The sequence below is a fragment of the Erpetoichthys calabaricus genome, chromosome 2 (genome assembly GCF_900747795.2).
Source record: "Erpetoichthys calabaricus chromosome 2, fErpCal1.3, whole genome shotgun sequence".
Taxonomy (NCBI): Eukaryota; Metazoa; Chordata; class Cladistia; order Polypteriformes; family Polypteridae; genus Erpetoichthys; species Erpetoichthys calabaricus.
This window is the reverse complement of record NC_041395.2, coordinates 168,253,779-168,279,255: the sequence shown is the minus strand read 5'-3', so window position 1 is coordinate 168,279,255 and position 25,477 is coordinate 168,253,779. Positions and strand designations below refer to the sequence as shown.

The 25,477-nt window shown below is 36.5% G+C and overlaps 1 protein-coding gene across 7 annotated transcripts in view; it reads left to right on the top strand.

The window, feature by feature from the left end:
* Positions 1-25,477, top strand: part of dzip1l (DAZ interacting zinc finger protein 1-like) — a 56,152-nt gene that overhangs the window by 21,552 nt on the left and 9,123 nt on the right. For 6 of the 7 annotated variants that reach the window (XR_007934226.1, XM_051923555.1, XM_028825727.2 and 3 more), the window contains exons 3-14: positions 916-1,000; positions 1,526-1,650; positions 2,395-2,556; positions 6,194-6,310; positions 9,460-9,522; positions 11,759-11,905; positions 12,832-12,862; positions 14,747-14,827; positions 15,430-15,501; positions 18,438-18,571; positions 19,364-19,538; positions 25,212-25,365. Coding sequence is in view for 6 of the 7 variants with exons in the window: in XM_051923555.1 (XP_051779515.1) it covers positions 916-1,000; positions 1,526-1,650; positions 2,395-2,556; positions 6,194-6,310; positions 9,460-9,522; positions 11,759-11,905; positions 12,832-12,862; positions 14,747-14,827; positions 15,430-15,501; positions 18,438-18,571; positions 19,364-19,538; positions 25,212-25,365 (1,346 nt within the window). In the remaining variant the exon portion in view is untranslated. The remainder of the gene's footprint in view (positions 1-915; positions 1,001-1,525; positions 1,651-2,394; positions 2,557-6,193; positions 6,311-9,459; positions 9,523-11,758; positions 11,906-12,831; positions 12,863-14,746; positions 14,828-15,429; positions 15,502-18,437; positions 18,572-19,363; positions 19,539-25,211; positions 25,366-25,477) is intronic. The other variant, XM_028825729.2, reaches the window with a different exon arrangement.

Below are 25,477 nucleotides of genomic sequence, written 5' to 3'. Positions count from 1 at the left end.
AACACAGGGCGCAAGGCAGGAAACAAACCCCAAGCAGGGCACCAGCCCACCGCAGGGTGCACACACACACACAAACACTAGGGACAATTTAGAATCGCCAATGCACCTAACCTGCATGTCTTTTGACTGTGGGAGGAAACCAAAGTACCTGGAGGAAACCCATGCAGACACAGGGAGAACATGCAACTCCACGCAGGGAGGATCCGGGAAGCGAACCCGGGTCTACCCACTGCGCCACCGTGCCACCCTATGTAGACATATACTTGGTGGAATATAAAGATTCAAACCCATCCATCCATTTATTGAATATATTTAACCTAATTTTAGGGGCACACAATGCATTTAACTCAAGGTAAAACCCAACATTGGATGGGTTACCTCTAGCAACAGAAATTAATTCCTAACTTATTTGAAATATTTATTTTGAACTATGTTTTGAGCTCAATAATCAATTTCTCTTTAAAGTTTGACCAAATTTTCTATGTCTGGCGATTTGTTTTATTTCTAGATGCGTTTGTTTCTTTCCAAACTCCAGCCATCCATTCATCTATCTATCCATTTTCTATTCTGTTCAACTTTTTCAAGGTTGTGGGGAACTGGTGCCAACAATATTTTTTAAACATGGAAAGTTTGTAATTCCCTTTTTTGTTAGCAACTCTTGATGGTTACCTTTTCTAAAGCATCATAGTGTTTTCTGCCGTGCCCTTTTACCTGCTTTCATATGTGAGGTTTATGCCCCTTAGCTTAATGACAATGATGTATGGCTGTCCTATTACTTGTATAAAATACTCACTCCTTCCTTTACACACATACATTTTATTATAAGTGAAGTGTGTAAAAAGTCTTCAGGCACCTTACTAAAAGACCTCTCAGTGATTCAAAAGTACTTGATGGATGTTGTTCTGCTTATTCTAGTGCCAGTTATGTGACAAGTGTTTCATGAGTTACTCATTCCTTCAAGGCCATATGGAACGAAGACATCCAGAGGTCACAAATGCAGGTGAGCTTTAAATTCAACAAAATAAATACCTTGTGAAGTACAAGAAATAATTGTCTTTCTCTCTCTGCCTATCCTAGTATAGAGGAAGAGCATACCCTGTCATAGGGTGGCATTACTGATTTACAAATGTACAGGGTTGGTTTTAAATTCTGCACAGTTCTTCATCTATATACAGTATGAGTTTGCACAATCTGTTGATTTTACTGCCCTGCCATTCAATAAGCAGGGCTGGAAAATGAAAACATGAAATACAGGATCTTGTATGCCTTCTAGAGGTTGAATACTGTGGCCTGCATTCAGACTACAACTGTAGCAGCATAGAACACACTCAGTTGTAACCTAAATATTTAGGCTGGAAAACATATATCTAGATTTTTGATTAATTATTATAGGATGAAATGGGTAGAAATAGCTGGATATCAGTAAAAAGAACTCTGTATTTGTAGGGAGTATATGAGTTCAGTGTAGCTTTCATCAAACAGGGCTTTGCAATGGGTACCAACAGCTGCATGGTTCTTCTTCCAGACAGACAAAAGAAAAGGCAAGTGGAGGAGTTGGAGGACGAGATCAAGGGTTTGAAAAGCCAGCAGTTACTGAATCAAAAGAAGCAGGAGGCTGAGAAGGAGGCAGAAATTTTGCGGCAAAAGCAGGTAAGCTGACATCAATCATGGATTAGAACAACCACAGTGCCAGGATGCCTTTTAAAGAATACCATCAAAGCAGTGCATAAAGCTGAGCTATACTCCACTTATAGTGAATTTCTGAATGCTTAAGGGGACCAGGCTGAGGGTAGAAGTTCCTGCAGAAGAGATGGAAAAACTTAACTTGCCCCGAGTATCTAGCTTAGTTCATCATACTCTAGATTGGAAGTGCATTCAATAAAAAAAGCCTCAGGTTGTTTATTAAGAGTATGCAGGTATGGCCTTCAGTGCAGGGCCTTTTCCACTAACCAGTCATTATTCAGACACAATAAGAAAATCACAGATCTAAAAAATATAGAATTTTAGAAATCCTGTGGGCACCTGCATGAAATCTCATAACCTGTATAAATATGACCAGATGAAACCCACTGTAACAGGGCTTTGGAACAGTATACCAACAAAATTACTTCCCAGCAAAATTTCCTATCCCATGGTCTTCCTGTGTCTCTGCTGAGTCTTTGGTTCTCCACACTTCTTTGGCTTGAGCCAGAAGAAAGTTGTTTGGGTGATGGTGACAGGGTTGGAGGCTTCCATTTGCACCACTTGCACAAAGCAGAAGCTCCTTCAATTTTCTGCCAGGGCTAATTTTCCAACTAGATGAATGTTGTAGTTGTATGGTGAAAGTAATAAACACAAGCCAACAAGAATACCTCGGTGCATATTTATTCTTTGCTTTCATTTTGTATTTCACAGGAGCAGGAGGAGCAGCAGAGACAGGCTGAACTGGAGAGGAAGCATTTTGAGCAGTGGAAAGAGAATGAAAGAAGAAAATTCCAACAGGAACTGAGTGATCTGAAGCAGCTCTTTCTCAAGGAGTTCCAGGGCATTAGCAACCAGAGCTCCTCCATAGAGGCGGTGGGTGAGAGGTGGGCTTGGGATTGCATCTAAAAATAGGTACCAGAAGTCTTTGAAGGATTTCAACTTGACTGCAACCTGAGATTTCAGTTGCTCACTTTGTGTTTTAGACTACATTCACAGATAAGGCCAGACCAGTGTCAAAGTAAAGAGAGCACATAAAACAATACTTTCAAACAACTAAAGTGATTTGGCATCTTTTATACTAATAGGAGCTCTAGTGCATTCAGTGAAATTAAAAAGTTCAGTACTTATAGTTTTAGAACTTGCATATTAATTTTTGATATTCTCACACTTTCTTTTTGTCTACCTGTCTTTATATTCAAAGATACAAAAATATATTTATGTGGATCTCAGAAGTCTACACATCGTGATAGAAGTTTTGTTTTCTCTTGCTGTGATGTGTGGAATAAAGATATATCATGTCAGTTTTGTAAAATAATATTTTTCCTAAAAATCATAATTTTTTTATTTAAATGTTATTTATTAAAAGATTTTATAACCTTCTCAGACCTGCTTAATGCAAAGAAGATAAAGTCTGAAAAGTCTATTTAAAAGCTGAACATTTCAAAAAATGAGGTTTAGACTTTGAGATCCAGTGAATGGCAAGTTTATTACATGTATCATCCAAACAAAGAGTTTATCCCCCATTTCTCCTCAGAAGAGTCTGCATGTATTGGAATAGAAACTTGAAATAATTTTGTCATGTGATTCATGTTGACAGTTTTTCTCAGTAGCCAGGTTTCCATCCAAGGAGTTTTTGCGAAAAAATATTTAGCGCTTCAAATTTTTTTACCGATATAGCTGATGGAAATGCTAATTATCGATAAAATGTTGTACATGTCGACATAATATTTTTCCGTTTAACTTTAGCGCATAAATTCCATATCGATACTTCAGATGTCGCAAAAACTACATTGGAAACAGTTTTTGTCGGAAAAAAGGGCTTTAACGCAAATAAATGTGTCACATTTTCATCACGTGCAATCAAAACGAGAATGGCGGAGCGGTTCGCATGGTCTGATGAAGAGAGTTTTTTTTTTGATTAAACGTCGTTATTTTGTATTAATTCAAATTTCAGTTTTAATTAAAAACCTTAAGGGAAGCAGGTTAATTCAGTTGTTATCGCACTGTGAAGGGATGTTGAAAGGTAGGCTCATCTGTACAGATCCGATTCTGCAAACACAGCTGCATCATGGGCACTTCCAGGAGTGCCAACGCAAATGTCTCGTATCATGCACCTGTCATCAACAAGGGCCTGGAGAACAATAGATGGCCACCCTTTGCGATTAATGTAATCGCGGTAGCCTTCCGTCGGGGGAAGAATAGGCACATGCGTGCCATCCAGCGCACCGTAAATCTGTGGCACAAGATGCACCAAGGAATTGCGGTATGCAATTTCATTGGCCTCCGCTACAGTAGGAAGTCTGATATAACGCCGCATTAATTTTTCTTTAATAGCGGTGCACACAGCATATACACATCGATGGACGGTAGTTTTACTAACCCCTAAAGTTTCTCCAACTACTCTATACTCGGCGCAGGTTGCCAGCTTGTAAAGGGCGATGGCAATCCGCTTTTGGGTTGGAATCGGTGGTCGGTGGCAACCTGTGATGGGCGCAACATCAGGACTGATGAATCCACACAACATCTCAAACGTCGGCCGTGTCATTCTAAAATGTTGCAGCCAGAGATTTTCTGTTAAGTGTCTCTCCACCACCTCCTCCCAGAAGGTCTTATTCCGTCGTCTCTCCCATACCCGTGGGTTTCGTCGCACTGGGGTACTTTCTTCGAGCTCTAGGGCTATCAGACAAGCAACTGCTTCATCGTCGTCTTCGGATATTATGTACAATTCCAATTATTTGTGAAACTGAAATAACAGTAAGCTGGCAAATTTCAAAAAACTGTCTGAATAATCTCTCCATTTCTTTGTTTCTTTGTTTAGTGGAGGGGGTGTAACGTGGAAAACAAAAGGTAGATAATTTGCGACATACACAAAATTATGTATGGAAACGGCTCAAGGGCAGATTTTTTTCGCAATACAACAAAAGTTATGCGACAGTTTGTTTTGGGGGGGGGGGGGGATGACGTCATCACGCACACCATTTTATAGATAAAAAGCCAGTTTGATGGAAATAGGCTGGAGACAGCAAATTTCGCACATTTTTTTTTACGTATATTCTGTTTGTCGATAACAAAACGTCGCAAAAAACTGGATGGAAACTTTTTATAGTCACTGTTAAATAGCTTTTTGGATTTCTGCTTTAAACAGCACATTCCTTTTTATCGATCTGATGTTCTATTGGCTTAGAACCAGGTGAAAGGACAGGCACTAGCATAGGGTAACTGTATAGTCATGTACATGGGTCCATTCTAGAACTTTCCCAGCCTTGACGTATACTGTGTTATGTACCTGACTGGCAACAATACTTACAATATATATGTTGGGGTTAAAATGATTTTAATCTTGTATCAAAATAGTTCGCCCTGCCCAGGGTTTGTTTCCTGCCTTGCGCCCTGTGTTGGCTGGGATTAGCTCCAGCAGACCCCCGTGACCCTGTAGTTAGGATATAGCGGGTTGGATAATGGATGGATGGATGGATCAAAATAGTTTGATAGGACAATGTTTTTTGGTAACAATTCATTCTCAAATATAATGGTGATAATTTCATGCATACAAATCCAAGGACGGTTACTGTTTGTGAGTGTATACTAATACTACATCATGAATGTAAACTGATACTACTATTGCTGCTATCACTGCACTGATTTATTTGATGCCCACATTTGAAGACCCCTAAATGTTTAGTTTTCCCTATTCGTGATCCAATTTACATGCGCATGTGATCCATAAGTACTTATCCTATCTTTTTTAAATAGCTTTACCTGCACATATGATTTTGTCTCTGATTAAGCAGTCTGTTGCATGGAAATGACTGGAGGACCTACAAAAGCTCCAATCTATGTTTATGACAGGTTGGGGTGTATTACATACTAACAATAGTAGAGGGCTACAATTATTTTAGAACACAAGTGTCAAACATAGGCCCTGGTGGATTTCACCAGTTGCAGGTTTTCATTCTAACTGCCTTCGTAATCAGCAGATACTGCTGCTAATCGAACAGACTTCTTTTCTGATAATTTAAAGGATATGACTTGTATGATTCAGAAACCGTAAGTGTTTTCAGTAGGAAAGGAATAATGAGATGCAAAGCAGAGTAATGCACCCAGTTAAGAACATAAATTTGGATAATTTACTTGATTTAATGTACATTTCTTATCTCTTACAGTTCTTTGATTCTGAATCATTTTGTGCCTAATGTGAATATATTCTACATATATTAAATGTTTAAAGAACCACATGTATTATTTGTAGAATTTAAGAGTGAATATAACTCATTACAGAACTGTGCAGCTGCTCCCTTGAGCTCAAAGAACCTTGCATATGAGTTAGACAAATGCATCAACAAAGAGCCACTGTTTTTTGAAACCCTTAGAGATTTCCATTTTTTTAGTTTTCAAACATTCTTTCTCATTCTTTTATTTTCACTATTCCAAAGCAGCTTCTTTCGAAGGCTTCACAATGGCTGACATCACAAGGCTGCACTCAAAACAAGTAACACTTTGTCCTTCACAGAAAATCAAGGATCTACAAACCAGTAGCTGGCAGACGTCTAACTTGGGAACACTGCAGGATGACCAAGAGGATCGAGAGCTCTGGGAAAGGGAGTTCAAGGAAGAGATGGAGCGGCAGGTGAGCTGCAAATGATTGACAAATTTTCCCAGTTTGCTTTTTCACATGCATTATGGCCTATCACCCAGTAAAGAGTTTGCTCCTGTGTTGCACTTGATGCTGCTGGAATTTACTCCCCATAATACTACATTGGAATCAATGGGTTTTCTAAAATAAAGGAATGAGTGAATATGCAATGAAAAGTAATATCTAGAGTTAACAGATGACTCATAATGAGTTAATGACTCATGCTGCTCACTGGCACCCTATATCAGTCTGCACACACTTGAAAACTGGGTTATTCTTGGAAAACAAATCTTGTGAAAATGCAAAGGGAACCATGATTCTTAGCTTCTAAATACTTGTTTGAAAAACATTAAAAAAGTAGTGAGATTATTTCTGCAGCTGGTGACATAGCAGTTTAAAGTCTGTCCATTTTCACTATGAAAGTTTTATAAAATTAAAACAATAAAGGGATTATCAGTGAGCCACACTCTGTAGATGTATGCTCAGCAGTTCAACCAACTAACTATCCATTTTACAGCCACAGTATGCAGTGTAGAATAAAGTCCCCTTTTATATCTGCCTGCTTCAGTAATGTAACTGCCTCCCACAGACAGTCTCTTACAGCCTACAGGCCCCACAGCCAAATGGAGAGTTAGCCATTATCATCTATCCAGACCTTGGTATCAGCATATGCAGCCAATGTATGTCTGACTCTAAAATACTCTACAATAAGACACATGATGTCTCAGAATGCTTTTCTTAATACATACAAGAGGCCATTATGTGATATTCCAGGATACATTTAAGACCATGTTAAAATGCATTTCTGATATCTCACAAGTAAATGAAATTCTGGATTTTTGTGAATTGAATGCAATTAGAACGTTCAACAAAACATTAGACACTAAAGCAAACAAAAGGTTTGCCTGTCTTTCTTTTTTTTTTTTAATTTTATTTATTAATTTTATTGTAATCATTCCATACAAATGGATCAATTTATACAAAAAAGAATTGAAGACAAATCGAACCCCACCCTTGAGAAGGAGAGCATGGCCAAAGGAATTGCTTAGGGCTTTTTAATAGGGCAAAAATAAACAAAAGAAAGGAAAAAATATATATAGGTAAATGAAAAAAATGGAGAAGGGAAAGAAATGAGGAAATAATTATTTCTTCTTATTCTAAAATATTATTGATTAGATCCTGCCAGGTTTTGAAAAAAATTCTGTACAGATCCTCTAACTGAGAATTTGATTTTTTTCCTATTTCAAATAATATAAAACATCGGTTTCCCACTGACTTATCAGAGGAGAGTTAGGATTCTTCCAATTTAACAAAATAAATCTGCGTGCCAAAAGTGTAGTGAATGCAATCACCGTTTGCTTGTCCTTCTCCACTTCAAGTCCGTCTGGAAGAACCCTGAACACAGCTGTTAATTGGTTAGGAGGAATTATGATACCAAGGCTGTCTGAAAGGCACTTAAAAATTTTGGTCCAAAATGATGTTAATTTGGTGCAGGCCCAAAACATGTGACCCAGTGAGGCAGGAGCTTGGTTGCAGCGTTCACAGGTTGGATCTTGCCCTGGAAACATTTTAGACAGTTTTAAGTGAGACAGATGAGCTCGATATATGATTTTTAGTTGAATAATTCTATGCTTTGCGCATATGGAGCTCGAGTGAATTCTCTGCAATGCTACCTTCCACTCCTTTTCTGATATATTGATTAAGAGATCTTTTTCCCAATGTCCTCTTGGATCTTTGAAAGGTAGGGACTCTAATAAGATTTTATATAATGCGGAAATGGTGTGTAATTTTTCGAAATTGAGCAGTATTTTTTCCAGCATGGTGGAGGGTACGAGATGAGGAAAATTGGGCAGTTTCTGTCTTTCTACTACTTTTGGCTGCTCCCGTTAGGGGTTGCCACAGCGGATCATCTTCTTCCACGTCTTTCTGTCCTCTGCATCCTGTTCTGTTACACCCATCACCTGCATGTCCTCTCTCACCACATCCATAAACCTTCACTTAGACCTTCCTCTTTTCCTCTTCCCTGGCAGCTACAGTATGTCCTTCAGCATCCTTCTCCCAATATACTCAACATCTCTCATCTGCACATCTCCAAACCAACACAATCTGTTTCTAGTTGTCATGGTATAATATTCTAAAACCCTCTTAATTCAATAAAGCACAGGGGACATAACCAATAGAGAACTCACAGCCATTCTCAAGCTACGTTATACTCCCCTGTGTGGGGGAAGTGAAGAAGCTATGTGCCAGATGAGGACTATTCATGCCAAAGTCACAGACTTAAGACAGACAAAGAGAGAAGCAGTTTGTTGACTCTTTTCAAATCAGCTAAAGTGTGTTTGTGTCAAGTGAGGAGGATTGGTTTTGCTGACTGTGAACACGTTAGAAAAGATTAAATCTTTTTTAGTATGTTTCAAAATCTAATATGTTATTATTCTGTGGTTATCAAAATGTTTTAGACAGAATGCACAAAAGCTGTATTTCAATAACCAGAATATAAACTAAAACTAAGAAAATTTGTGAGTCAATATTAGTATTGTAATGATCGGAACAAGATTAAGTTGAGGCATATTAGCTTATTGAGGTAACTTAAACTTCACATTTTGGTAAACATAATTATTGATCTAAGGGGGTCAAAACATTGGTGGCGTTAAATGTGGTTATTACCATTATGTTTGGGGAATTAGGTTAAAATAGGAGTTAAACCTTTGCGGTGGGTTGGCACCCTGCCCGGGATTGGTTCCTGCCTTGTACACTGTGTTGGCTGGGATTGGCTCCAGCAGACCCCCGTGACCCTGTGTTTGGATTCAGTGGGTTGGAAAATGGATGGATGGATAGGAGTTAAACCTTAGATTTCAAATGCATTTTGAGATATCAAAAGCATAATTTTCTCTTAACCTTGTGAGATCTGAAATTCATTTAATCTATGTACCAGAAAAGGTGTAAGCCTGGTATATGTTTTGTTACTATTCTATTTATTCCAACATTTTCTGGAACCTGTTGTAATAATAATTCTGATCTGTAGATGTAACTCCCACCAGCCTCATCATATATTATAATGCAGGTGAGGAGCAAACACTGGAAGCCCTATTAATCTACAATTTAAACACTCTTTAGCAATCTTTCTCTCTCTTTTACTTCAGAAAACTAAATGGAAAAATAAGTTGAAAGAGTCTCGCAGCAAACATATTCAAGACATCAAGGAGGTACAGTAATAAACTGTATTTGTTTACAAAAAATATTTGTTTACAGTATGTTATATTTACATTTCAGTTATTCTGTATGTGCTTAGTCTATCAAATGAATGGAGTGGAGGCTCTTTATGAACTTGGAACTTTGCTTGCCAATTATGATTTTGCAAATCATAAGTCAGAACTGAGTAATCAATTCAGCGCTGTTACTATTACACCAGTGAACATTGCTGGCCTGGCCTCTCCAGACCATATTTTAGGAACTGTTGACCTGTCAGCTGAGCCTGCCTTTCATAGTATAGTATACCTATTGACAGTGCAAACCCCACAGAGAAATTGGTTCATGCTACGATTAGTTCAGCCTGCACTATCAACCTGATTGCCAGCAGTTGAGAGAGAGATTGAAAAGACCGTAAGTTGTTGCTGTTCATCAAAAACAGATGTTTGAAAAGTATATGTATTTAAGTGATAAGTAGTTTAATGTAATTAAGTAGCCATGCATAGAAAATGCTGCAGAAAAAAAGAGCTGTTTAAGGACCTCAACACTATATCACTTAAAAATGCAATTGATATGGCAGAGATAAAGATGGAGATATTTCCAATCAAGAAATTTGAAGTTAGCAGTAACTGACATAAAACACATCAGTTTTCATTCAAATCTGTCCTATGCTTTCACAGCTGTCAATATGAAAGTTTTTAAATATCACAAGACTATATCATGTAAAAATGTCATTTATTTTACAAAGATGAAGCAGGTTCTTCCGAAAAGGAAACATGTAATTAACACTAATTGACTTTACAGATTTACCTTACACTTTTACATATTGGTGTTTCATTTTATTTTGTGCTCCCATGTCTGCATGGTCTTGCATGAGCTCCACTAAATACTAAGATGTAATTCACACTTGTTCATCCATGGTGAAACTTACCAATGCAAATCATTTTGGCCATGTATGCTTCATTCTTACTAATGACATCTGTCTATGTAATTCTGTGGGGTTATGATTGGTTGAGGAGGATAGGTCTTTAAGTTACTTGGCATTTTATGTAAAATTAAAATTGTTTTATTGCATTGAGTGAAAAAATAGGCAAATGGGTAGAATATATTAATATTTAAATGTGACTGCTATTTGCAGTTGTTTGGGTAGAGTCATTTTGCAGCTTTTATACTTGCAGCCAGATCATTTAAGATCAGTTGAGCAGACAACAGTTTGTTCTCCAACATTTTAAAGTAAATTATTTCTTGTTTGGAGCGTTGTAGTTTTATTTGTGTTATTGGAAGTTGAATTTGCATCTTCCTATGTACTGTACAGGGATAGAACATTAAAATAAATTTGTCAATTAACACTTCTTAAAAAAAATTCTTAACCATAAAGGCGAAGATAAATATTACAGACCCTTTTATCATATTCAGAACACAAAAAAACATTGTCATGTAATGTGATGTATATAAGCATTGAAATCTTTTTTTTCCATTATATTTAATCCTCTTTAGTAAAAAGAAATTTTTAGCAATAAGATTAAATATAAGAATGGATAAGCCAGTCTGTGATATTGGAAAGGTAACCTAACAAACTATATTTAAGGTGTTTAAGCTATAGGGAAATTGATGGTTAAACAGCTTTGTTTAAACAGTTAAAAAAATAAACATATGTGATATTAACATTTCAGTAATGCTGCATTGAATAAAGAAGATTTCAGAATGTTATATTGTGTAAACTATTATATTAACATAATGTTATCTTTTCTAAATTAGCTGCAATTAAACTATATGTTGCCTCATTCAACTGGCAAGGGGGTGCAGTGAGCTTGATCACTTATTTGGCAGAATCAGGTATAAGACATTAACCAGACCTGGAGCTACATAATGTTTTGGCAGAAGCAGGAGTAAGGTATTACCCAAACCTTACAATGAATCCACCATAGGCCCGCAAACATGCACAAATCTATACTGCTGACCAACATCATAAAATGAATAATTTTAATTAACCCAAACTACACATCATTGGTAAGTAGGAGGAAGCCAAAGTTCTGGGATAAAAACCTTTGCAAGTTACTATGACTAAGATGCAAACTGTACATGAACAGTAATGGAGCAGGAATTTGAACTAAGACCCCAGAACCTATAGCTCAGCAACATAACCATGCCACACTTGAAATGAAGTGTTTAATATTATATGCAGTGGACATACTCTCATAGTCTTAGTATTTAAACCAAATCACTTTATTTTAATTTTTTCTTTTTATTTAGTTTAAAAAAGAGAATGAACGGCTGCTGCAATCATTGTCTGCAGACCAAACTTCAGCATTCGAAATGCAGAAACTGCAAGAGAAAACACGGACGCTCAAATCTAAAATTAAAGAGAAGGACAATCTCATCAGGAAACAAAATGAGAAGGTGAAGGTTTTGTAATACTGCAACATGTTTAGGTGGCATACTGAAATAGTTGAAAGTGTCCTAGTTGTAAATTCCTCTGGTCTGAACACGTCTAAGTTCATCCAGGCTCTAGGTGTTTTTCCTAAGCCCACTGAGAATAAATGAGCCACACAGTGACCATGCAAAATGTAAGAAAGGGTCCTTCTGTCCCATATGTGATCATGAGTAGGGAACGGAACTGATGTTATTATCAATGTTTGTCACTATTCGGCCCTGCTAACAATGAACATTTGGATAAGGAGCAGTCCTTTCTGTTTGGACATCTCTCACATTGAGAACTGCAGAACCTTCTATCCTTCTCTGAAGTGATGAAACTTACTGTTTGGCAATTAAGAATTCAGAAATAATGCTGATATTCATACATTTGTTTCACAGTTTTTTTTTCTGAAGAGCTAGACTTTAATTAATAAGGAGATGTGGGTAATATATAAAACATTTAATTAATTTTTATTTTATATAGCATAGTTCACAAACAAAAACATTATACACGTTTTGAGATGTTACAGAACTTATCAGTAATGTACCAACTGCTGGCTCAGATGAGTAGATAATACCTCATAGCCCTATATTTGTTACTGAAACAAAATGTGGCCATACCCTATAGATAAACCCCCAAAAATGGATTTAACTATTCATTTAATACAAGATTTTGGTAGCTACATGTAGAGTAGCAGTTTTCTGTAGAGGCCTCTGAGTATTAAAGACAGATAGATAAATTCCAGTTATTGACACTTATTAGTTTAAATAAAATGTATTTTAGCATTTTAAAATAATGCTTTACAATTGCCCTATATAAGATATTCAGATATTAACACATCAAATTTAGATTGTCTTCTACTTTTGCACTTCTAAGCGAATGTAACATTTTGTTTTCTTTCCCATTTTAGATTAAGACATTATCTTCAAGACCTGTAGCAGGTAAGTTCTTCTATACTTTTATATATGTCGCAGTTCTTTGAAAAGTGCAAGCATAGGTTTGTCTATGTCTAACCTGCAAGCGTATCTCTAGATTTATGGGCAGAATTCATACATTTGCAAGGTGCACACAAGTGAATCTTCACTTTCTCTGTTAGTTCTTCTGACATGGCAGTAAAGACCAATTTACCAATGAACATACTTGCTCTAATAAACACAATTCAGTTTATTTATAACATATGTACAGTATAATTGAAGATGGACATATATAGTATGTGTATATGCTGATACCCAACAGTAAACAAATAATGAAGAATATACAGGTAAACCTGTCTTAACTAAAGAATTGCCTAAGGTAACATTCATTTGAAATTGGTTGTTAAATGCTTTTGTAAGATGTATAGTCTTTTAGCTGGTTGAATGGATAAATGTTTCTATAGTTTCTCAGTTTCTCAGTACCCCTTTTAGGACTGTCATAATGAATGTCCCTATTTGAATACAATTTTAGATATATTTTTAAAAAGAGACCTATTCAAAGGCAATAACTGATGGTTGAATGAACAAGATTTTTGTTCTATCTCGCCAGATTTGGTATAATGTTGCTTTAGACTTAACACACAATATTGCTGTGTTTTACAAATCTGTTTTTCCACATTATTTTCATGATCAGGCATTTGGTATTTTTGAATGGTTAGCTTGTATTGTCATTAATTAATCTTTCTTAAACACACCATAAACACAATGCAAGTTAGGACAGATCTTTCTTTACTCCTGCAGTTATGCAAAGAACAGATCCTCTGGTATCTTAGAAGTATCATTCTGCTGCTGAAGCTTTTAATGTTCTCACTTTGAACCTGAGAACACTAACTTACTACTGTCTTGCACCAACACTATTAAATATCAATTGCAGCAAGCAATCCAAGTATAGTAGTAGCAGTAGTAGCATTATTAATTTTGCCTCATGCGTAGATAATGCAGAGATTTACATTAGCAAATGTGAGAAGAAAAGATTGTTGAGTGTGCCTTGTGTTTCTTTGCCCTACTGCTTTTCTCTCTCTTGACTTTTTGCACCCTACTGTAGTTGTAAAAGCGAAAAGAGAGACTGAGTTTAGTTAGTGCTCGGCTGTATACTGCATTTACTGTTTCCTCTTTTTGCCACCATAAAATATGTCTACTGAGAGTTACTAATCATTCAACTCTTCAGCAAGATGGACATGTTGCTTTCACATGCAATCTCTCCTGCTTATTCACCTCATTGTCCTTTTTCGATGCTGGACTCGATGCAGCAGACACACCCAGCCCTGCTACATGGAATCTTCTGTTACTGGAGTAGAAGGCTCAATTCAGTTTATGGTTGTGGGCCACACCCTAGGGAATAAGGTTCTGCTGTGGAACAGAAATTAAACCCCAAGTCTGTCTGTAAAATATATTTTATTTTGCATCTTTTTTGTCTGTGTGCAAATGTTTACATAAGGGGTATTCTGTCTGTAAATTTAATTCATGTAGTGTTTTGTCTGGTTGTATGGAAATTTTATATACAATCCTGTCTCTCTGCAAGTAAATGTATTTGATATAGTGCCTTGTCTGGCTGTCCATAAATGTATTTCATATAGTTCCTTGACTATCTCCAAATTCATTATGAAGAACACCTTATTTGTATGTAAATTTGTTTTATATCAAACACAGCCTGTTTGCCTCCAAATTCATTTTGAATATCTTTTTATTATTACATTTATTTTATTTAGAGGCTGGTCTATTCTCATAATGTATTTTACAAAGTACCTTGCCTATTTGTCTGTCAATTTATTTTATATATTGTGTCATCTTGTTTATCAATTTATTTTATGTATTGTGTTTATTTATCTATCTATCTGTCTATCTATCTAGATGTAAGTAAACAGTCCCCTGTAGAATCTCAACCCATCCAGGTGGCTTCCAGTAGTGTGCCAGCACCTGCCAGCCTATTAGGTCCTTATTTTGACATGGCTATATACAGTATATATATACTAATACACTAATGTAAACATAATCTCTTTTCAGCATAAGATGTATCATCAACATATTATTGTTTTCTGTTTGTTTCGTGGTTTCATTTTCACCTGTCTTTGCCCCAACAAATTAGGGCCAGAACTTGTCTCAGGATGGAACCAAAGTTTGCAATTCTGTTAATGAAGCTCATTGTTTTTCACTTAATTATTTATGGTAAATTATTGGTACTTAAGAGTAGCAATGAAAATTTTGGAGTGAGCAGATAAATGGAGATTTACCTTGAATTAATCCTGGGGAGTGTTAATGAACTGTATTTAAAAATTCCAAACTTAGTTCTGGCCCTAATACTAATCATTCTTACATCCTTTTTTGTCAGGCCTGCTTGGTGATTGAAGTCTTTCTACTCTGTTTATGTTGAGAATGCATATAATGTTGCAGAATGGAGGCATGTGGGATCATGTCCTGGATTAAACTCCACTTAGTGCTAGTGATGAGCTTGCAGTACACTACACTACACTACACATATGTTAGCAGCATAGAATTTGGGTTATATCATAAATAAATATGGAATATTTTCACAGCTGCTGCACCAGTTGTAGATAAAATCTCCTCTGAAAGTGAAGAAGATGAAATGGAGGACGAAGAAGATGGAGGTACATTTTTCATAATATCCATTACATTAATATTGTCATTAGATATATTGTTAGAATGAATGAGTAAAGTAATTTTAATTATATGGTGTACCCATATTTGTTTAGCTATCATCAGTAGTCTCCCAGCAGTCACAAATTAGGGTATGTATAATTCTACTTTAGGTGGAAAAATGAAAAATATCCAAGGCTTCTAGTGTAGCTAATGTAGCTCCTCCAGTCTTTGGGCACTTTGTCAACTACTCAGATATACATTTTTGCTTAGTTACTGTTATGTAGAAGTGTGGTTTTCTACTTGTGTGACTTTGACTTGTCCAGACCCTTTGTAAAATATACTGAGATAATCATGCAAATACAGGAAGAATGTGGAAACTGCACAGGGACAGTGTCCCTATTGTAACTCAATCCAAAAACTATGCAGTTATTCATTAAGTTATATTTTCATCCATGTGTTATGTGCACACATATAACCCAATCCTGGGTCCCTAAACAGTACTTTATTGTACATTAATTTATTATAATTAATGCTGTATTCCTTGCAGCACAATGGTACATTGGCTATTGCTTTTGTCTCACAATCTTTGCCCAGTAACTATATGATCTTAATAATAATAATAATAATAATTACATTTTTATAGTGCTTTTTCACTACTCAAAATACTTTATATATTTCACAACTCAAAGCATTTTATATAGGCAGAGAGGAACCACTTCAACCACCTGGATGATGTGACAGTGGCTATTAATGCACCAGTACACTCACCACACATTAGTTATTTAATGTTTAAGGGATAAAAGGGATAGTTAGCCAATAAAGGGCAGGGGAAGATTAGGGCCAGAAAGACCAGTATATTGTCAATTTAGCCAGGACATTGGGGTACACCCTACTCTTTTCAAAAGATACCCAGAGATCTTTTATGACCACAGACAGTCAGGACCACTGTTTTATGGCTCATCTGAAAGGCAGTGCCATTTTTACAACATGCCATCTCCATTGGTTGTCCATCATCAGGTGAATCTGAAACGTTTTCCTAGGCATGTGCAAAAGGGGATGTCTTCAGTTCACCCATGGGTGAGTCTCAAGTTCCACATATTGATTTTAGAAATGTAACACTCTTAAGGCAGGTTCATTGTTCCAAACGTAAATAACAGAATAAGAAAACACTTTTTGCTGATCATTACAAGACATTATATCAGCTTTCATTAACCTTCATTAAGTTTAATACTGCAGATATCAGTGATTAACTTTATGCATCTTTTAACATGAAACGCTTCATATAATTTTAACTATGAGTTAAACAGTGACTTAATGCTTAAATTATTATTATTTACTATTGTTCTTGAGTTGCCTAAAGCAGAAATACCCTATTGATTATTCTTTCAATGAATATGCCTTTGCTTGATTAGATAGATAGAGATAGATAGATAGATACTTTATTAATCCCAAGGGGAAATTCACATACTCCAGCAGCAGCATACTGATACAAAAAACAATATTAAATTAAAGAGTAATAAAAATGCAGGTAAAAACAGACAGTAACTTTGAATAATGTTAACGTTTACCCCCCCCCGGGTGGAATTGAAGAGTCGTATAGTTTGGGGGAGGAACGATCTCCTCAGTCTGTCAGTGGAGCAGGACAGTGACAGCAATCTGTCGCTGAAGCTGCTCCTCTGTCTGGAGATGATACTGTTTAGTGGATGCATTGGATTCTCCATAATTGATAGGAGCCTGTTGAGCGCCCGTCGCTCCGCCACAGATGTCAAACTGTCCAGCTTCATGCCTACAATAGAGCCTGCCTTCCTCACCAGTTTGTCCAGGCGTGAGGCGTCCTTCTTCTTAATGCTGCCTCCTCAGCACACTACCGCATAGAAAAGGGCGCTCGCCACAACTGTCTGATAGAATATCTGCAGCATCTTATTGCAGATGTTGAAGGACGCCAGTCTTCTAAGGAAGTATAGCCGGCTCTGTCCTATCTTGCACAGAGAAGCAGTATTGGCAGTCCAGTCCAATTTATCATCCAGCTGCACTCCCAGGTATTTATAGGTCTGCACCCTCTGCACACAGTCACCACTGACGATCACGGGATCCATGAGGGGTCTGAGCCTCCTAAAATCCACCACCAGTTCCTTGGTTTTGCTGGTTTTCAGGTGTAGGTGGTTTGAGTCGCACCATTTAACAAAGTCCTTGATGAGGTTCCTATACTCCTCCTCCTGCCCACTCCTGATGCAGCCCACGATAGCAGTGTCATCAGCGAACTTTTGCACGTGGCAGGACTCAGAGTTATATTGGAAGTCCGATGTATATAGGCTGAACAGGACCGGAGAAAGTACAGTCCCCTGCGGCGCTCCTGATTAATGGACTAAATTGCAAAAAAGTTTAATTGTGTATGTATATGAGCTAAGCATATGTTATAACAACAACCAGACAGTTATTTTTTTATTCTGATACTACAAAAATCACTTAACCATGTCAAACTGACCCTTGGAAACAGGTGCATGTGTAAAGCTATTGATTTCCATTGTAATGTCTTTAAGATATGAAATCCATAAAATCCAAACCTCTTCATGGAAGCTGGAGCAATGCTATTCATTTGACTTTTTCATTGTTATTGAATAATATCCCATGTTCCCAATTACATTTTGTTTGTTGACTGAAAGGTTTGTATCTGTGGAAGGCTAGATTGTTGTTTTTTTCCCTCAAAAAAAGCCAAAGTTGTTAACAATTGACTATTGCAAAGGGAAGTATAATACCAAAAAGGGCAAAGGAAATATTCCCTAAAAGCTGTATAACCACTTTCCTATAACTGAGCCCTAGTTTAGTTCTTGACACTATCAAAGTTTTGTATATGCATTTCCTTTTTTAAACAATGGAACTGGAAACTGTGAAGTATGGTGTCAGTCTTATAACTTTAACTCTCATGCCTGTATTCCTCCCACAGGCCCTCCAGTCACTCTCAGCAGCCAGCAGAGACTGCAGCAGGCACTGATGAGGGACCCAGACCTGATTAAAAAGTGCAGACCCTTTAGTCTGGAGACATTAGAGGAGAGGCTGGAAAAACTGGGTGTGTCCAAGGTAACCATTGATATCTGTAATTATCTTTGTTTTGTTCTTTGTTCTTCATCTCCTCCAGATTTATGAACTCTGTCTGTAATCCATAAATATTATTAAAAATATGATGCCACTTCCAGTGTGTTTTTTTTAATTTGGTGAAAGATTGTAACTCAGAAGCAGATGTGAGCCTGTAACGGTGTCAGTGCAGTGCCATTATCTTACTCCTTATGCCTTGAATTTTACATCTTCTTGATTTAACTATGCATCTGCCATTTGATTAAATGCAAGAATGCACAGTTTTCTTTTACTGCTGTGTTAACTGCTTTGAAGATTTTCTGTTCACATAGCATTGTTCACTGAAAGACATTATAAAAATATAAGCGTCTCCTTAAAAAATAAAAACAATTAAAATATTTAAAAAATATGGAACCATACAAGGCAGGCACCATCTCCAAATGCCTTACCAAATTTCATAAAAATTATTTAAGTTAAAATTGATAAGGTTATTGGTTATTGGTACCAACCCAACGTTTCCATGGTTTTCCATGCAATGGACTTGTACCTCATCAGTGACTGGCTTCCAACTTATTTCTGTTTCTCCAAAGACCGAACTCCCCCAAAATCCACCCCCCTACCACCAAATCTTAAACTTAAAAAACAGTTTAGAAAATTGAAATAGGAGGAATAAACACTGGCTACAGAACAAATTATTAAATACTCCAACCAGAACAACTTTCTACAGAGATTAACTGAATGCTCAGTACCTTACTTTTGTGCATCTTTGACGCTTTTGTTATTTTTTTTCTTTGCCAGGGGACCACTGGAATCTCTAAGCAGAGCTTCAAAAGCTTAAGTGCCGCCATTGACACCCAAAGGCAGATGAAACCAAAGCAGTTTCAGACCATTCGAGAAGAGCTAAACCAGAAGGTTACAGAGAAAGCTCGGAATTTGCAGGGACATGCAGGCAGCTCTGTGTCAGCTGTCAAAGGTAGGAACATGTTTGCATCATGCACTGTAATGCACAGTCAGGTAGGGAGAAACCTGAATATGTGTTAGCCTTGTAGCATAACTGGTATCTTATTTTACATGTTGTCCTGACTGTTCATGTTATATACCCAGTTTACAATCACAAATGCTTGAAGAGTGTTTAAGAGTTCAAGAGGGATGAGAATGGGCTTAATCATCTGCTAGTTGATGAATACTTAAATAAAAATATTTAATAACTGTGAAGAGATATGTAAGGAATTGTAAATGTTACCTTATTAAATTGGGTCAAGAGTTTACTCCATGAAAAATTAAGATCCCTGATAGTGGAATAAGGTTAAGAACAAAACGCCCTGTCCCTACGTGACCCTGTATTTTTCTTTTCCATTTTTGAGGTCAAACTTGTCATGGTCTTGGTGAGTCAAATAAATCAGTGTTATGAAGCATGTAATATCCTTTCTGTTATAAAAGGAAATCCTGCGATGAGACATTCTCAGAGATTATTTAAATTCATGCCAGACAAGATTTTATGCAAAGAGATTTTGAAAAGTCCTACCCTCCTCTCAAACATTTACAACCATGCACAAGGCACAATCATTTCTCATTCGTGTGAATGCTATTGTCAGACACAGTTCATGTGCTCTCAGCTCCTATAAATTTTTACATTTTACACATTTATATTCATTTATGAAAAGTACTCAGTTTCATCCTTTAAAGAAGCTTTTCTGGACAGTACTTTTAGACATACAATCTATTTGTTTTCTTCGATGTGGTCCTTTTATGGACAATAATTTTATATACGTTCAAGATGACATGTCAAAGACTAAGTGAAGAAGAAAGGGCAATGCATCAAAAAGGGGCCCAAAAGCATTGGAGGGAAAAGAATTCAAAAAATAAGAACAATAATAATCAAAGTGCAAATTCGGAAAATAAGGAAAGTAATAATCAGCCCGGAGCAAGTGAAATTGAAAACCTAGCATGTCCAAGCGGGGTTGAAAATAAAAAAACAAATAGTAGAAGACAAAGTAGAACATCGTAAATAGGTTCAAAAATGTTCACGCGATACACAGGCAGAGCAGGTTAGAGATTATGAAAGTACTAAAATTCGAAAGTCTCAAAAAAATGATAGTAAAGATCGCATGAGCGCTAACAAATGGAAATTATTACTCAGTGAAATAACAGAACAGCGAAAAGAGATTGAATATATAGACATAGGTGATATGACAGAAGTATTTAGATATTGTTCAGCTTTAAAGTTTAAGTTGGAGACTTGTGGATCATCTAATTCGTGTTGCCATCAGAGAAAAGTAGTGTTTCTTCCCAATGAAGAGGTGTATCCACGAGAAATAAAAGATTTGTTGTTTGGTGAAAGTGAAATCCACATGGCGAGTGAAGCGAGCAGGGGGCAAAGCCCCCTAGTTTTAATAAAATGCTGTCAGACATTTGGCAAATTAGGTTATATTGAGTGATTACTTGGTGAGTTTAGAGTGTACTGTACAAGGCTTACAGAAATCAGACCCCAGACCTTCACAGTCATTTTTATTTTAATTAGCTAGATTATGGATTATTAGGTTTCTTTTTCACACAATAAGAGATATTTGTGTTGACTGCATGCAACATACATTCAGGGCTGGTAAATTTATAATCATAACATAACATTCTGAAAGCTACTTAATCTACCTCAAGATCAGAGGTAAGCCAATGCCTGTCCCAACATCTTTAGGCGCCAGGAAGGATCCATAACAGGATGGGACATCAATCCATTCCAGGTCTTGTTCACACCTACTCCCAGTTTAACATTTCCAATTATTCTGTCACATAACCTCCACTCAGATAAGATCAGGAGTAGGATTTGAACACAGGAATCTGGATATATAAGACAGCAGCACTAACAGCTGTCCTAAATTGAAATGTTTAACAATAGTGTGTCACCATGGTGAATGACAATGTTACACAGTCTCATGGTTGTGAGTTCAGTTGTTGGCCTGGACATTAACAGTGTGGTATTTGTTCATTCTCCCCGTGTTTGTGTGGGTTTACCCAAGTAATATGGTGACTTCTACATCCCAAGGACATGCATATTAGGTTAATTGGGGTCACCAAAATTGCAATTTCTGACTCAATGTACATATCTCTGTGACTGTGCACTATGGTGGACTGGTGTCCCATCCTGTGTTGTTTCCTGCCTGGTCACCCAATACTAGAATATGTTGGCCTGGGAATGGATGAGTACAATACTAACAGTTTATGTTGATCTCTATTATGTAGTTAATTTTACTTATAATTCTAGTGACAGAAATTGTTAATAATGACCCACTATTTTCTGTGAAAATATGTATTGTATACAAGTGGTGAAATAATGAATATTTTAGTAAAGCTATTTATATTACCCAGGGCTTTTATTTAAGGCAGCCGGCCTTGCCTTTGTTTAAGCTCTAAGTATTCACACTAAAAGCCATCTATAATAGTGTAATATCTTTAGAAACCAACTGTTCATATTCCGGGGTTGACAGTGTGCTTTTCATATGCAAGTTTTGCTGAGAAATGCTAACAAGTAAATCAAAGGAAAACAACTATCAGTCTATCCTCTTTGGGAGGCAGAAATAATATGAATATTATTGTATGTCTGAAATTATTTGCTCATTAAATTCCACAAATTTTACATTGCATTTTTGCCACATACACATCAGTATAATTCAGAATCCTTGGTGAAATGGCAATCTGGGCAAGAAGAAGAAGAAGAAGATTTAGTACCACATCAACATTCAAAAACTGTATCTCTTGTTGAATTGAAGGATATGCCAGCAATCTGTTAACATGAGATGGTTAATGCTTCCCAGGTTTTTCTTTTATTTTGGCATTTTAGGAAACAGACTAAACTTGGAAATAGGAACTGTGAATTCACTTAAAGTTAAAAATCTAGGAAGTGTTTGGGCATTATGTTCTAAGTATCCAACAGAAAATGACAGGAAATGAAGAGTCAAAGACCCTATTCACGCTGAATTATATTGTCATATATACAGAGTTTGTTGAAATTTTCACTTGCATGGCTCACTAACATGCAAGACATGGCCCAATGAGCAGGTGCTCCCAGTCAAATGTGGTTCTTACCATGAAACATGTAGATTATTTCTTTCTTAAAGTGATTTGTTCAAACATAACCTGAAAGTCTAGAAACTGAGAGGTTATTACTGATTTAGGCTCATCACATTTACTTTTTGACATTAATGAATGAGGTCTATGAGATGTTCAGAATTGGTTTTGGCCAGAGGTGGGAAATGTACAAAAAATCTAGTCAATTAGAAGCATTACTGTATATTCAAAGAGGACTTAAATAAAAGTAAATGACTCTTACATTGAACCTAATAATAATAATAATAATTCATTACATTTATATGGTGCTTTTTCTCACTACCCAAGGAACTACCACACAGGGAGGACCCACGATACAAACCCACAATCTACTTACTGCGAGGCAGTAGTGCTACCACTGCTCCACTGTGTGGACCCAAGTAAAATTTAAAAATTTGAGCTCAGAAAAAAATGCTCCTGTAAAAGTGCAAATAAAAGTAAAATGTGCCTCATACTCTTCCTCACTTGAAAACTAGTCGACATATTTGTATTGCCACTGAAGTGAATAAAGTTGGTATATTATTCTAGATTTTTATTATAAAGATATTGACCACACTCATCTTAGCCTGCTACAAGAATAGTACACATCACTGAAGAAACGTGTATTTAAAATATTAAAACATGCAAAATAAGAAAAAAAAAAAGACATAATGATATTGAATGCATGGTAAGGAAGTAATCAAAATCATCCCTAAATATCAACTGGCAATGTATTCTATACTTTACATAGTAAAGTATATTTTGAGACAGCAAAAGCATCAGTAGAAAAAACAGGTTACAATTTTGCACTAGTCGACATTAGGCAAGTACAATCTGCATAGAACCATGATATAGAAGAAATTTTTAAAATACCAGTGACCAAGTTACAGTAAAATTCTTGCACTTATGTTGCACATCCATAAATATATGAATGTTGGAAAAGAAGGAGTTACTGGAAGATTAGCAGAAGTACTTATATTTTGACAGTTGTTGTTCAGTTGAAATATGAGCTTAGACATATACAGTATGTCAGTGTAATGTCAATGGAGTTTTATGCTAAGATCTTCATGTGACCAATTCTTAAGTGTTGCATGCACTGAGAAAGGAAGGTGCTATGTACTCATCATTATTATTCTCAGTGTGGAGCCTATTGAAACAAAAAAAATTGCAACCACCAACATTCTTCCACAGAAAATGACTGCTAAATAGTACATACTTTCCAATGCTCACTAAGCATGTTTAGTAAATGATGTACTGTATATGCTTAATGCACCTCACATATGTATTAAACATTGAAGTAGAATATCTTTTAAAAATGTTATCCTTGCTTATGCTTTTGGATAACAGGGCACTGCTTCATTTGTACTGTACTATAGTATTTATCTACACAATTAACTGTGATTTGTTTTTATAACTTATTTAAATACCTCCCGTGGTTAAACATAACCTTTTTCCCTTGGGTTTTTATACATTTGAGAAAGAGTTCCTGTATACATAGAGGAGAAAGGGGAGGTTAGGAGCAAGCACTGATACAGTGCATTGCTGCACCCACCACATGACAAACCAACTCAGGATCCCAGAATAGGACCTGAGTGCGGCTATGCAATGGGTGACACCTCAGCACTACACTAGTTCAGATGGAATGGAACCAATTTGAGGTTTTTTATGGTGGCTGGAGTGCAAATCTGCGCTGTATACATGTATCTCCTTAATTTTGGGGATATAGTTTTTGCAACATAATGAAGCTGTTTTGCCTCATGTCTTTGACTGAACAGCTCCTTTAAAGGTGATCATATATATTGTAGCATTGTCTCTTATTTATAAAGAATTTTGCTGATGCCATTACACCAAAAACTTGCATTGCGCACATGTATCTGCACAAGTAGAAGCAAGATAAATTCACTGCAGATGTGATTTAAGGCAGGATCTTTAACATCACATACTCAGTTCTTGACCAATATTTGGACCATTCCACTGTGATATGCTGAGATTCATCCACTTACTGAGCCAGAGGCCATTTTGTCATTTACTACACTACTTCATGATTCCAGATCGTGACTTCCAACTGCAAAAATATTTGCATCTAGTTTCATTTTATTTGGACACTGTGAACATAGCCAATCATTTGTACTTTGTAATAACCCCCTTTGAATAAATAAAATAGATATGTTTTTTAGAAATAATTTTAAAAGTAGAGTTTATAGAAAAATCTACTCAAGTACATTAATACATGTAAATGTAATTCCTTACTTTCCATCACTGGTTTTGGCATCATTTTATCTTATACAGTGTGGCATGGTTCAGTTCAGTTCAGTTAAGATTATCCTCATGTAATAAATGCTGTGTATCTACTTACCCAATGCTTCAGGAGCCATCTCTTCCTTTTGGAAATCTTGGGACATTGTACGTTTACGCACAAATCAGTACAATTTCACTTCCTCCCTCCTCAGTGGGATTTCTAATTATTCCTACATTTAAGTTTAGTGTAGATAAAGGAATCCCTGATGTGTGTAATCTGTGGATAGCAAATTTTAATTATCTTAGAATTTATTTATTATTTTTTCAGGAAAAACGAAGAAGCAAAAGTCTCGGCAGATTTCAACTGAAAGAAAAGCATCACAGCGGACTCCAGCTCGACTCATTCAATCAACGGGACCCCAGCCTGCTCCAAGAACCATAGCTGTGCGTATGTCAGGAAAGAAAGAAGGCCCCCAGAATAGGTAAGCATGGCTTGTTGTTTGAATGCAAACATACTTCCTTGTAACTGGATAACCTTACAATTGACTGCTTGCCAAGTCTCTAATGTATGTTAAAGTGAGGAGCTCAAATGTC